The sequence below is a fragment of the Mesoplodon densirostris genome, chromosome 11, assembly GCF_025265405.1.
Source record: "Mesoplodon densirostris isolate mMesDen1 chromosome 11, mMesDen1 primary haplotype, whole genome shotgun sequence".
NCBI classification, from domain to species: domain Eukaryota; kingdom Metazoa; phylum Chordata; class Mammalia; order Artiodactyla; family Ziphiidae; genus Mesoplodon; species Mesoplodon densirostris.
In genome coordinates this window covers 22,090,776-22,105,802 of record NC_082671.1, presented here as the reverse complement: position 1 = coordinate 22,105,802, position 15,027 = coordinate 22,090,776, and the positions used below count along the sequence as shown (strand labels likewise).

The window sequence follows — 15,027 nt, the reverse complement described above, 5'->3', positions numbered from 1 at the left end:
CAGGGCTGAGCAGCACAGTGTATGTGGCCTGAAGAGCATCACTAGCAGGGATTTGGGAACCACTGGCCTATAGAAGGTATTAAAGCCACAGGAATGAATGAGACTTCGGCCCACTCAGGCTAATCATTCTTATCTTTTATACAAATGAAGCATATGATGCTGAATTTTCAAAATTCATCTTCAATTCCTTATCAAGAACCAATTCTAACACTTTATTCTGAAGCTGTAGTTAAATTATCTTTGGATGATGAAAAAATTGGATTTCAGATCAATGAACTTCCTTTGTGTAGATATTCTCTTGACGGACAGTAAAATTCAAGACATTCTATCAAATGTGTACAGTATTCAGTACTGACATTTTGCAGATGTCCAATCTCAAGATCACCTATTTCATTGATAATTATTGATATCAAGTCTCCCATGTTCTCTTCTAATATTTTCATGATTTTTGTGGCTTTTGATTGGTTTCGTTATGTTTTCACATTTAAATCTTTTATCCATCTGGAATTTATTTTAGTGTAAAATGGGGAGAATCTAAATTTATTTTATTTCAAATCTTAGCCAGCTGTCTCAAAACACTTACCATATAAACCTAGGCTTTTTCTATTGATCTGAAATGCCATATGCTAAATTCCCAAGTGGATCCTGAGATCTATTTCTGGAATTTCTAATCTGTTTCCATGATCTATTCATGACCCAGCATATGTTTTTATATCAAATTCAAATTACACATATATTAAAATAATTTCCACACTACAATAACTGCACATTAATCAAGTTACAATGAAAAATTGCTTGTGTTCTGTGAAGTTCTTCCCTGTTATAAGCCAATTCCTATACCTGTTGAACCAAGGTGTCATTGAAAAGTTATACTTTAACTACCTTCTCTGCTTCATATTCTGTCAACATTTCCAGGCAAACAGTTTTAAGGAATGTTATTTTTTAGATAGATTTATTATATAATCTATAAATTTAGTGCAATTCAAATAAAAATTTCACTTGGTAACTGTTGAGACTTGACAAAACACTATTAAAGTTTAGCTAGAAGAAAAATAATACATGGAAATTTTTCTAAAACAATTATGATGAAAGAAGACTTTTCATTAGCAGATATAAACATGATATTAATATGAAGAAAAGTTTTTTTTCAGTTTCATTGCCAACAAACACAAGGAGTTTTAGAATGTATAAAACTATGAAGGCTTATAGTATCAATAAATGTGGTTTGGAGTTTAATTATTGTGCAGGAGTATGTTCTAGCTGCAATGACAGGAAAACATTCTAGGATAGTTATTAAGAGTAAGGAACTTGCATCAGAATGTAAACTGACCCATTGCTTCCTTCCTCCAGAAGTCTAACTTCAAAAAGAGTCAATAGAACTAAAGAGTAACATAGAATTATAAAAATTATGAATTAGATAAAGGCAATGTGTTGACTTAAATACAAGATTATTCTCTTATGTGATAATACGGACACTGATAAATTCCTGTTGTTGCATACTGAAGTACTGTGGTTATTAAGGGGAACGTTCTGTTGAGAAAGTCTAAATTCTTGGACTCCCTGCAAGGTAGAAAACCAGTTTGATCTACATGCTGAAGAATTCTCAACTTTTTGAAGATGTGAATTGGAAAGGCTGACTCACTTGTTGGTTTGATATCTTTGATATTGTTGGAGAAAATCCTTCCTGTAAGAAAGAAATGCAACTGGCTTTTTAATGGTAGATAATATCAAAGGCTACCTAGATGTTCCATGGGCACCTCAAATCCAACATATCCACAATCAAATTCACTACTTTTTTTCCCCAAACCTATTCTTCCTTTTCTTTTCTTGGTAATTGTTACCACCATCCATCTTATTACCTAAGCCAAGCATCTGTAAATCAGTCTTTGCCTGTCCCTTGCCTTACTTCTATATCCAGTTGCCATCCAAGTTATGTTGATTTACTTCCTTATCATCTCTCACATATGCTCCTTCTAATGGTCCTGATTGCTTCTATCTTGAGTTAGGCCCTGATCCTCTTACCTTGGACTTCTTACTCTTTACAAAGCAATACATTCATCAGGTGGGCACCAGAATTCTCTTTCCAAATGCAAATTTCTTCATGTTACTTTCCTAGTAAAAATCTTTTGGGGGCTCTCTCTTACCCACAGAGGAAATTCTAGCCTTTAGAGTGGCATCCAAAGCTCTCCACAAGCTGGCCTGCCTCTCTCCAGCTTCAAATCTTTACACCCTCCTAGCCTGTCTCATTCCAACCATGCCTGACTACTCAGGGGTGCTTGTAACCCTCTGTTTTGCTTCATACCTTTCTGCCTTCACTCATACTTAAAATTCCCTCCCACCGTTTTGGGGAAAACCTAATTATCTTTCAAGATTTAGTTCAAACTTTACCACCTTTGGGTAGCGTTTCCTTTTTTCACCACCCACAGACTATTTCTCCCACAGAATTAACTGTTCTTCCTTACTATTCTATTGTGGACCCCTTACTACACTACAGCACCCACAAATGGTATTATGCCTGTTTGTTTACCTGCTTTCCTAATAGACTGGCAGCTCCTTAAGTCAGGGACCTTGTCTTTTCCTTCCTTTTACTTCTAGCATCTATGGATGCCTGTACAAGTTAGGCACTCAATAAAAATTCTTTGAATGAATGAGTTAATAAGTGAGAAGTGTCAGAGGCCTGATGGAGAGAGTTGACAGAGAATGCATAGTGTTAAAACTGGTCAAGAGGAAGATACAGGGCAATATGGTGATGAGAGTAGGGAAAAGATAATTTACTAAGGGGGACTTGGCTTTGGATGGTGGATGAGGGTGAGAGGCATGGTGGGATGAACTGGCATTAAGCTTCTGACTAGAATTCGGGTATAAGATTCTTTTATTGCTGTAGAAAAGTACAGGTGGTATTTGAGATCAAATGAAGTTTGCTGGATGTGATCCAGTTTGCAAATATTAGCACACACGTACCAAATTTTCATAATACTGCATTTATCTAGTACTTTACAGTGTACAAAATTCTTTACTTTTATTATTTTATTTGACCCTTAGACCAGTCATCTCCCTAAGCTTCAGTTCTCTTTTCTGTAAAATGAAAATAATAGCTATCTTTTACGATTGTTTACAAGAGGTATCATATGTCTGGCACACAGTTACATACCAAATGGGTTGTTAGATCAGGCATTTGAGGCCCATAATGGTTAAATGACTTGCTCAAGGTCACAAAGGTAAGTTAGTGGCAGATTTAAATATAAATTCCTATGTCCTCTTTTTGTAGTATTCTTTTTACTACACCAGGATGTAATGATGTCTTCTACATTACTTGGTACATAGCATCTTTAATTCCCCTCAGAGGCTTACCCAAAAGCAGGCTTTGGAATTAGTCTATCAGAGAGTTTATTGCCAAAATCAAGCAAAATCTAAAACTTGGCTAAAACCAAAATGCAAATACAAATATTTTTATAGCTTGCATTGCTTCCTAGTCTCTCTGTTTTACACTTTTCAGCAAAGGGTTTTCAGCAAAGAATCTGAGCAGGCTAGCTGCTGCCCTTGTGAGGTTCTGTGGAGATGTGCTCTCATTTAAATTAATTTTTTAAATATTGTTTTTGAATCCAGTTTTAGGCCAGAGCAAGTGTCCATCTGAGGCCCTGGAATTAAGGTAGCAGAAATCTAGTGGGAACTGGAACAGGAAGAGAGTGAATCTGGGCTGCAGCAGACACTGACGATCACACCCATCTGTCCTTGTGTTCTCTGTAGAGTTCTGTCCAGGAAGAACCTGAAGCCACAAAATATGAACTGGAAATGAAATTATTAAGTGAAACAGTTTTAGCAGGTATTCCTCTAAATTACATTTTTAGAATTTAATTTTATTGGGATTTTTCTGCTTATAAAAGAAATGCAGGGACATTGTAAAAAAAAAAAAACTCAGATGTTGCAGAAGTATAAAGTGAAAATTCTTCCTCATCTGTCTTCTGCTATAACCAATGTTAACAACTTTTTAAAATTTGTGCAATCTCTCTCTGTCTGTCTCTGTTTCTCTCTCTTTTGGTTTTAAATAAAACCATGGGATCATATCATACAGATGTTTTTGTTGAAAATTACTTTTTTTCACCTAATAATATTTGTCATTGTACATACATACATAGAACACAATATATATTCTGCTTAAATGAATAATATTCAACAAGATTCTAAGTCAGAGCACATTGGTAACCTTACTTTTTTTTTTTTTTTTTTTTTTTTTGCGGTACGCGGGCCTCTCACTGTTGTGGCCTCTCCCGTTGCGGAGCACAGGCTCCGGACACGCAGGCTCAGCAGCCATGGCTCACGGGCCCAGCCGCTCCGCGGCATGTGGGCTCCTCCCGCACCGGGGCACGAACCCGCGTCCCCTGCGTCGGCAGGCGGACTCTCAACCACTGCGCCACCAGGGAAGCCCAGTAACCTTACTTTTTAAAGTATCTGTATAATGTCATCCAATAATGGGACATTATTTAAATCCTTATTAGTAGACAATAAGATTATTTCTAATTTTTTTTATTATTATAAGCAGTGTTGCACTGAACATTCTCAAGCACGTGTACATGATCAGAAATTTTTCAACACTTCTGTATTCAGTCTTATCCTGGCAAATAGAAACTGGATATAGTTTTAATATGTCAAAATGATAGTGATGTCTAATTTGAAAATCTTTTAGTTTGAGGTTTATATACATGTTTTCCACTAACTTTATCATTATGCTTCTTTCCCAGTAACTTCTAAGGAATATACTTTTTATATATTTCTTAGCATACTTTTTTATAACAGGCTTCTTGTCTACTTCACTTTTTCCAATACACTTTTGTGTCAGCAGTGAACTAGGTTTATATCTTTATAATTTTTCTATAATCCTTATGAGATAATTTTCCTGTTAGAAATATGATAATATATTCAATTCATGAAACTCTGTCAATAATACCAAGGTTTCTACATGGTGATCCCCAAATAATATATATCATAAATAGTCTAAATTGGGACACAGTATTCTTTCTGACTTTCTTTTCAGGTAAATGGACTATTAATTAGATACATTTGAAAATTACTTAAGGTATACATTTTATTGAATGTATACAAGGAAAAGGGGGCAATTGCTTAACTGGAATTTTCTCTGGATATTTCCACTTATTTTCAGTGCCTAATCTCTGTGGGTTAAATTCAGTGCCATCTCAGTGTGCTTCCTTTAATGGGAGAGGAAAATTGTAATGATAAATAATAAGACTAACAGTCCCTGAATTTTTACTATGGGTCTGGCACCAGTTCTAAACTCCTTTCTTGTATTAAATCACAGCTCCCCCAAATTGTAGAAGATAGATACTACTATTATATGCATTTGTTGAGGAAGGAACTGAGACTAGAGTTGTTAATTAGCATATCTTGTATAAGGTCACACAGCTAGTCAAGGGTGGAACCTGTAAGGGTCTGATTTCCTCTTCTTATCTATTACACTCTATTGAAAGAATTTTGGTGAAAGGTGGGAATGATGGTATGTGACATCAGATATCCCCTGATTGTGCACTGAGATTTATGGGATCATAGAATTTCCCTGTAAAATGTCTGAACACAAAGATTATCCAGTCCAGTTTCTTCACTTTCAAACCTCCATCCCTGTTTTTCTATAAGCTGGGCCTATTTTTGTTGAAAAAAAAAAATTAGCTTTCATTTCATATATGGGCCAAAATTTTTTTTTAACATTTTACTTCTTTCAGATTTTTAGCTCCATAAGGTCCAATTTAAAAAAATTAATTTGTCAGTTATTAAATTTTGTGTTAAACCACATTTGATCTTTTATAATGAAGGTTAGCAGGGTATGCCACCCCAAAATCTGCCACTTTGGCATAAGAATTATTTTGAGCTGAAAACAGTTAAAAAGATGCAAGAAAAGGTCCTTACCCTCCTCCTATTTGCCTAAAAGCAGGGCATAAACTTTCAAAAGTGTTTTTCCTCCCCTCTCTACCAGGAGGGACAAAGGTTAATTCCCAGAGACAAGTTTAGACCCCATCAGCCTGGAGAGGATGCCAGAGGAATTTACATAACAGGCTTTATCTCTGCCCTTGGAAGCCTAAAACTGCTTTCCTTTGTCCTGTTATCTCTCCACAAATTTATTATTCTTTGTAGAAGATGCTATATAAGCCAGAGTTCTAAACCACCTCTTTGAGTTACCAATTTTTCTCAGGGTATCTCCCATGTATACATGAGGTGTACATGTTAATAATTCTGTTCATTTTTCTCTTGTTAATCTGTCTTTTATTACAGGAGTCTTGGCCAAGAACTCAGAAGGGTAGTGGGAAAATTATTTTTCCTCCCATACAGAAAACCATATTTTTAAAGTTTTTATGTTAATTGTAACACATCCTTATTGTATACAAATTCCTATAATGTTAGTATATAAAATATAAATGGGGCCCTCTCCTGCACCCTAACATTATGCATGCCTATTCCCACTTTCAAGCTTAGCTTTGTGAATAGTTTTGAATCAACCACATTTTGAAAATATTTAGCAGCTAAATAAAAACTTCATTTACCTGTATTAGAACATTTTCATTTTCCCACTAAGAAAATACAGAAATGTTATGATCTATTTAGAAACTGAACTAATCTGATGAATTTCAGCGCAGTTGTTGCTGTTAGAGAATGCCCCTGAAAAGCCATATTTCTCTGAAGAAAATGAGGTTGATTTATGCCAATTCACAGCTCTGGGTGGAGTGCACCACTTGGATATTTTGGAGCTTCCTCCACAGTGTAAACCGAGGAAGGGCTGGATGATTGTGGAAGTAGGTTAATTCTTGAATCAAAATTTATGAATAAAATAATTTCTCATGCTTTTACTTCATCTCAAACGATCTAAACATCTAATGAATTTAACCCTATTAAGCAAGCACAAAGGAAACAATGTAATTTTAAACTGTCTTGAATGTATAAATTTGAATCAGATACTAAAGGAAAGGAATCTGAAATAATATGGATTTTAAAACTAGAATTCATACATGTTAACTTAATTGTAAACCTATAGCACTATGATTATATTGTGCCAATTTGGCCTTAATAATGACAGTCTATTTCAGAGGCTGGCAAGCTTTTTCTGTAAAGGACCAGATGGTAAATATTTTCAGCTTTGTGGGCCATACCAGCTCTGTCGCAACTCCTCAACTCTGCCACTGTAACATTAAAACAGTCATATGTAAATGAACGGGCATCGCTGTGTCCCAGTTAAACTTTATTTACAAAAACTGGTGGTGGGCTGGATCTCTCGGGGACCACAGTTGGTGGACTCTGGTCTAAATCAGTGGTTCCCAGCATGTGGTCCCTTGACAAGAAGCATTAGCATCATTTGGCATCATCTGGGAATTTGCTAGAAATGCAAATTCATGGGCCCCACCTCAGTCCTACTGAATCAAAAACTCTGGAGGTGAGATTCAGCAGTCTGTGTTTTAGCAAAACACATTCCAAACTTTGAGAACCACTGGTCTGGATCTTTGATATACAAAGTGTGGTCTATGAACCTGAAGCATCAGCATCACCTGGGAACTTGTTAGAAATGCATAATTTGGTGTTTCACCTCAGATCTACTTCATCTGCATTTTAACAGGACCCTAAGGTGATTCATATGCACATTAAAGTTTGAGAAGCACTGATCCAGGCAATGCCAATGCTGCTGATGTACAGATAGCCCACATGAGTAGTAAGGATACTGATGGTAGCAGTTGTTCATCATTTTTCAAGGAGTTTCTCACTTCTGTTTCAATAAGCAGTAACACTTGCGCTAGCATTGGCTTGGTTTAACTTTTGGTGGCCTACGTCCCAGATACACCCACTTATGTTGTCATGGCCCCTTCCTCCTTCCTTTCTTTCTCTCCTGCCCTTCTTTTCTTTCTCCCTGCTCCCTCCCGACCCCCTCCCATCCCCATCTCTCTGCTCTAACACATCATGTACATAGATTGTCAGGCACTTCTCACCCACAATCCTATCCATTAAGGATCTTCATGCATTCTTGAATTACAGAGGTATTTCTCAATTTTTATTTTTTTTCCATTATCACCCCTCTAAGGAGTCTTTGTAGACATTTTTTTCCCAACTGCCCCCTTGCCAAAATATTAATACCACAGATATACTGTGTATCTGCTTATGTGCTATATGTGTATCTGTATTTTATACCTAAAAGAGTACAATTGTTTCATGATCCCCGTAAGCTAATTTTTACCCTCTTAGGGATGATATTGCTGATCCTCTCCCCTTCTCCCCACAAACGAGAATGCAGTTATTAGGGTGAACGTGGGGAGATAATCTGGTCTGTAGCCACTTTGAAGAATCTACTTGAATCAACCTTCCCTACCTCAGGGATAATTGAAGGACAGGGAGGAGTCCAAGAAAGACACCCTTTGGTGGAGGTAGGCCTTCAAAACTCTTTATCCATAGGAAGGTCCTACCCTGAACTGGGAATTTCAAGGATTCATCCAAAGAGTTGTTGTTCTTGAATTTTGACAGGATATCCTGATACCACCACTCCAGGCTCCCAGTTTGAGCCCAGAGTATCCTCCTTCACACCTGTTTTTCTCTGCTGCAACAAAGAGGCCTTCCTCCTTTTTTCCAAGTCCCTTTTTAATAATCTCACACGTCCCCTAGAAATTTTCCCCATCCAATCTTTTCCTCTATTTTGTAACTTTTTTGTTTGTTTGTTTGTTTGTTTTTGCGGTACGCGGGCCTCTCACTGTTGTGGCCTCTCCCACTGTGGAGCACAGGCTCCGGACGCACAGGCTCAGCGGCCATGGCTCATGGGCCCAGCCGCTCTGCGGCATGTGGGATCTTCCCGGACTGGGTCACGAACCCGTGTCCGCTGCATCAGCAGGCGGACTCCCAACCACTGTGCCACCAGGGAAACCCTATTTTGTAACATTTTTAATCTTCCCCCCCTTTCCTAGATCCTTCTCTGCTAAATTCTGATAATGGACAAATCTCCTTTATCCCACAGACATCTGCCCTTGGCTTAATTTACTTTCTCCCCACCCTTGCCCCAGAGCTTTTTTGAGAAATAATTGAAATATAACATTGTGTAAGTTTAAGGTATGCAATATGATGATTTTTAATTAATTTCATTCATTTGTTTCTACACTTCTCAAAAGGTTGCTTATACTTCTTTCTGTCTTTCCACACACACCCTAACCAAGGTATTGGAACATGGGATTTGGAATCCTGTAGATCTATTTTTGACTTCTGGCACCTTCTTGAAGTCATTTTGTAATCTTTGGCACATTAATTGATTTCTGTAAGTCCCAGTTATCTTCTCTGTTAAATATATGCCTTGTAGAGTTACTTGGAGGGATAAAATGAATAGTTAAGTCCCAGCCAGCATAGAACCTGGCCCACAGGAGGGTTCTGAATTACATTCAAATGTCGTGGGTTTTTTTTCCTCAAATCATTATCTTTAATTTTATTGTGACATTTTGTTAGTCAATCTATAGTTAAATGTGACCAAACTGCAGTGCTTATTTAAAATAACTGTATAGTTTATTCAGCAGTATTTACATCTTTAACTGTTACCAGTCAGCTTCTAACTTGGTATTATTTTGGTCATTTTTAAAAGATACTCAAAGAAGGATTACAGAAATATACATATCCTCCAGAAACTGCAGAAGACTTTGAAACAGAAAATGCTTTCCCACCCATAGAGGTCATGCTTGAAGTTCATGAGAACATAATCTTTTTTGAGAATCCTATGGTTGCAAGGTGGGATGCTGAAGGTACAGCAATGCCTTAACCAGCTTTGATAATTATGTAATGAAAAGAGATACAATAATATAAATTCTTAAATCAAATTAGGAAATGCAGCGTGTAAACTGAGTTTCTAATCTTACGTATTTCTCTGCCAATTCTAGGGTCTTTGTTTTGTTTGCTCTTGATGGAAAAGAATAGGGATTGGAGTTTTTTATAACTATTAGTTGCTGAAGTGTTTATATCTGCCATATTCTCTGAGAAATTTCTTTATGTTTATACAATTAAGTTTTTTAAAAAAAGGAAATGAATAAAAATATCAAGATAGTATAGCAAATCAAAACAAACATATGAAAAGCCTACTCTCTCTTGAAATGGCCAAATAATTCACACTGGGGTGATTAAAATTTGATTATTTTAATGCTAATGATTTATAAGTTGCAAAGCTTATTACAGCCAGGTACTGAGGATGTGGAGTGGGCAAATGGGAAACCTGAGAAAGAGGAAAACTAGCCACTGTATGCCTCTTTATAACTTTTGGCTGTTGAATCATGGGAAATTATTGCTTATTCAAAATGTTAAATAAATATCAATAAAATCAGAAGTACTAACAGAAATACGAGCTAATAATCCACCAGTCATTAACAGATACCTTATTTGGGGTTGGCTGGCTAAACTTTGAAAGGTCTCGGTCTTGTGAATTAATATATGCACATTTTGGGGCTCTTAGATGAAAGCCAAATAGCTTTGTTTTTAGTGTAGGTGAATTATTCTACATCCATCTATTTATTTGTGAAAGGGTTTACATACTAGATGATAGGTTTAGAACAGATAAGATCACTAAAGCACAGAGCTATTACTTTAGTTAATGGGGGCAGAGAATTTAGAGAATATTTTATACTTTAAATTTTTTCATGGTTGCTACAATACTCCATATTTTTGCTTGTATAGACATAGCCACAAGACATTATTTATTCTAGAAATAATTTATATATTAAAAACAGTATTTTTATCAATACATTAAACCATAAAGTATATCAAAATGAACATTAATTTTTTCCTTTCATGTTGCTTTTAGAGATTTCACTTTTCCTTTCCTTTAATGGTAATGTTCCTAAATATTTATCACATTAAAATTTATTCATACTCAATTAGTATTAGACAAGGTAAATTATCCCACATGATTCAGGGAAATACAATATGTAAAAATTGACTCTAACTACAGTAATTATACGACAATAATCTACAACTCCAGTAATTTTTAAACCATGGGGAAACATTTTTGCCAGGAAATACTAGAAAGTTGAAGAATTTATTTATAGGCAATACTTAATTTCTACGTTTACAAATTAAAATAATTTTGTTAATGTAAAAACAAAAAGAGGAATTATAAAGATCTTAGTTTTCCAATATAATTGTATTTATTATATTGAATTTAAGACTCAAAAATAGTTAGTGAAACCCTCCATGTGAGAAGAGGAGAAAGCCAAGTGGGAATGAAGAGGGTGTTCTAGAAAGATAATGATTCATTTGTTCCATAAATATGCTAATCAATAAGAAAGATAGAGATAAATGAGACATAGTTCCTTCTTCCAGGAGTTTTCAAAGTTGTAGGAGAGGCAGAGAGGGAAAAAAATCAGAAGTGCTAAGGAGCAGAACAGTGGCTGGGTCCCATCTGGAGAGTTATGGAAGGCTTCTCCTAGGGTGGAATATTGAACAGGTCCTTAAGAGACTAAGAGAACATTCACATGTAAGTCTTGTGTGGACATATGTCTTCATTCCTCTTGGGTATATCCCTAGGAGTGGAATTGCTGGGTTGAATTGTAAATTGATGCTTAACTATTTAAGAAACTTGCCAAATTATTTTTCAAAGTAGCTGTACCAGCAAGATACGAGGTTTCCCATTTCTCCACATCCTTGCCAACATTTGTTATTATCTGTTTTTTTGATTATAGCCACTCTGGTGCGTGTGAAATGGTAGTTCGTGGTTTTAATTTGTATTTCCCTAATGACTGGTAATGTTGAGCATCGTTTTTAATGTATTTACTATACTTTTGTGTACCTTCTTTGATGAAATGTTTATTCAAATCTTTTGCCCATTTTTAAGTTGGGTTGTGTTTTATTATTGAGTTGTAAGAGACAGAGAATACTACCTATTATATGATTGTATTTAATGAAAAGTCCAGAAAAGGCAAATCTTTAGAGACAGGAAGTATATTAATAGTTGCTTGGGGCTGGTGATGGGAATGGGAATTAACTATAAACGGACATAAGAGATCTTATTTGGAGGATAATAATGTTCTAAAACTGAATAAAACTGGATGGTGATGATGGTCGCACAGCTCGATAAATTTACTAAAAATAATCGTATACTCAAGACAGGTGAATTTTAAAGTTGTTTAAAAAGAAAGATGAAGAGAGTTTCTCTAAGAGCTAAAGGAAGAGTCCTCTAGGAAGAAAGAGTGGCATGTGCAGAGGCTCAGAGGTATATGATGTTGTTGCAGCTGGCTTTTTGTGGAGATTCTATTCTAAATGTGAAAAATCAATGTATACATATTGCAGTTATGGGAGTGGTTTCATTCTTATTTTTGCAGAGGAAAAAATGGAACTAATGTCACATTCTTCCTAATTATAAAGGTAAACACTGGAAAACTGATGGCATCAGCAATGTATCTTACAAATCGGAAGACAGACTTATAACATTCAGCCTGGAAACTTTTGGCCCTGTTACCTTGATTCAAGATGCTCATGTTAATATGCCATACCAGTCATGGGAGCTAAGACCACTGGATGTGAATAAAGTACTTCTGACTGTGACTACAGTATTTACTGAGATTCAAATACAAATTAAGGTAAACTGCTGTTATAGCAAGTCATGTCAAAGAGCTAAATCTCTTTGATGACTGTAAGTGTGTCAAAGCAATCAATCACTGCTGATTTACATATTGAAATGTATCTTTTATAAATCTATTTACAGTATACCTTGAACTATAATTTCTAAATGAAATATAAATTAAATAGATAGGAAATAGCATGTAATAAGTAAAGTACAAATTTGCACCCTAAAGTTACTAGGAATAGAACAATTGGTGAAGCTATAAGCCTGGTTGCAGTATGACTTTCAGAGTTTTTGATCCACTCCAAAGAGGCTTCCTGATCTTATCACCTAGCCATTTGAAATCCCTTTTCAGTGCCTCCATTGCTCATCACTCAGAAATTACAGTCTGAAATTTAGAGACACAAAAAGTAGATTTAGTGGTTGCCTGAGGCTGAGGGTGGGAATGAGGATTAACTGTAAATGGACGTAAGTGATTTTATCGGAGGGATGAAAATGCTGTAAAACTGATTTATGGTGATAGTTGCACCACTCAGTAAAGTTACCCAAAAAATCACTGGACTGTGCACTTGGGTGAATTTTATGATATGTAAGATACACCTCATGAAAGTTGTTTTTAAAAAGAGAGAGAGAAAAAAAAAAAGAGATAACCTGAAATTCCTTATGACTGTGGCAGGAAGGCTAGAATATCATCAAATTTGGCTTTTAAAGTCAGATGAGAGATGTGAACTCTGTACACCTTCAAATTGCCACTTTGCAGACATTTTTTTTATTATTAAAAAAATTATTTATTTACTGTGGCCGTGCTGGGTCTTCATTGAGGCAAACAGTCTCAGTAGTTGTGGCGCACAGGCTCTCTAGTTGCAGCACGTGGGCTCTAGAGCATGAGGGCTCAGTAGTTGCAGCATGTGGGATCTTAGTTCCCTGACCAGGGATTGAACCCGGGACCCCTGCATTGGGAGCATGAAGTCTTAACCACTGGACCACCAGGGAAGTCCCACCACTTTGCAAACTTTAAAACTGGATAATAATTTTGCATTATTATGTTAAAATTTTATTATATATGTATAAAAAATTATGATCCTTAAAAGTTGCAACATGATTGCTGTCAAATAGCTATTATATATCAATATGAACACATGCAGTATTCTTAGATCATAATTTATAAAGTAGGAGACCTGAGAGATCCTTCAGTTTAGTCCCTGGATTGCTCAGATGAGCCCAAGAAGAGTTAATAAACTGCTTAAGGTAACGTGGAGACTTTGCGGTGGAGCTTTTGGATCAGGCCTAAAACATATCTGTCCTGCATTCTTTTTAATATAGGATTTTATTTTAATAGTGTAAAGAACCTAACAGCTGGACCTAGAATGATAATGAGGTAATAGTTTTTTAACTTGTATAAACATTTCTTTTTTCTTATTGAAACTAGGAAAACCTCTGCATGTTAGCGTCAATCAAACTAAATAACAAAAAGCATTCCTCTATTTTGGAAGAAAAGTGGATGACTCCTGTTTCTTTCATTATTGCTTTGAAAGAAGCTGGACTGAATATCTTCCCTACTGGACACTCTCACTTTTATGTTGTTATAAACTATAAGGTAAGAATGAATCTTTCCAAATTTAATGTGCTGGACATTTAGAATGTTAGCAAGTATTAAATTTTATATAAATCTTAAGGTACACCAATGGTTTTCTATATTCACTTATATAAGATTATAGTTAGGAAGGAATAAATAGCATGACCAAAAATCCAGGGTTCTCTCAAATTTAATAATCTGTTGTATGATCTTCATAATGACACATGGAGCATAACCACAGCTGGTCAGTTTAGTGCAAAGGTAGTCTGAGCAACTTCCCATTTCGTATGCTTTCTTTCTCCTTCCAGACTGGATACATGTAAGATTTCTTAAAAGAGTAAATGACGCAGCAGTTTCCCAAATATGAGAAGTCAGGCAAAATTAGACATACAAGGACCACCAAACCCACTTCCTTCTATTTCTCGACAGAGCCTCCCTGTCTGCGTACAGCTTCATATAATGCATAAGTTTAGTTAAATGAGATCCTTCCATGTTAAACTGTGAGCTCCTTGAGGGGGGTGGCCGTTTCTTAATCAACTTTGATTCTTCTAGTACCAAGCCTATTCCTAGAATACAGTAGATGTTTAGCAAATATTTATGATGCATGAATAAAGACAAAGTGGCTTCTAATCATGAAAGGTGTTTTGGGCAGTTCTATACTCAAGAACAAGTTTATAATATACCAGAAAATGGCCATATAGGTAGACACAACATTTGAAAATAATCCTGTCAATAAGAGTGTATACATATATGCGTAGGGAAAAAAAAACCAACCTTAGTTTTAGTAACTCAAATTGCCAGTTACTCTACAAATGCTGAATGTCATATACTAGTCATCTTTTCAGAATATTATACTCAAGACTTTTTTTTTTCTGAACACCTA

General features: G+C 35.8%; 1 protein-coding gene across 2 annotated transcripts in view; it reads left to right on the top strand.

Moving 5' to 3' along the window:
• Positions 1-15,027, top strand: part of DNAI7 (dynein axonemal intermediate chain 7) — a 56,503-nt gene that overhangs the window by 39,162 nt on the left and 2,314 nt on the right. The window contains exons 7-11 of one of the 2 annotated variants that reach the window (XM_060112045.1): positions 3,748-3,823; positions 6,637-6,797; positions 9,605-9,761; positions 12,370-12,584; positions 13,998-14,165. In XM_060112045.1, the coding sequence (XP_059968028.1) occupies positions 3,748-3,823; positions 6,637-6,797; positions 9,605-9,761; positions 12,370-12,584; positions 13,998-14,165 (777 nt within the window). The remainder of the gene's footprint in view (positions 1-3,747; positions 3,824-6,636; positions 6,798-9,604; positions 9,762-12,369; positions 12,585-13,997; positions 14,166-15,027) is intronic. The other variant, XM_060112046.1, reaches the window with a different exon arrangement.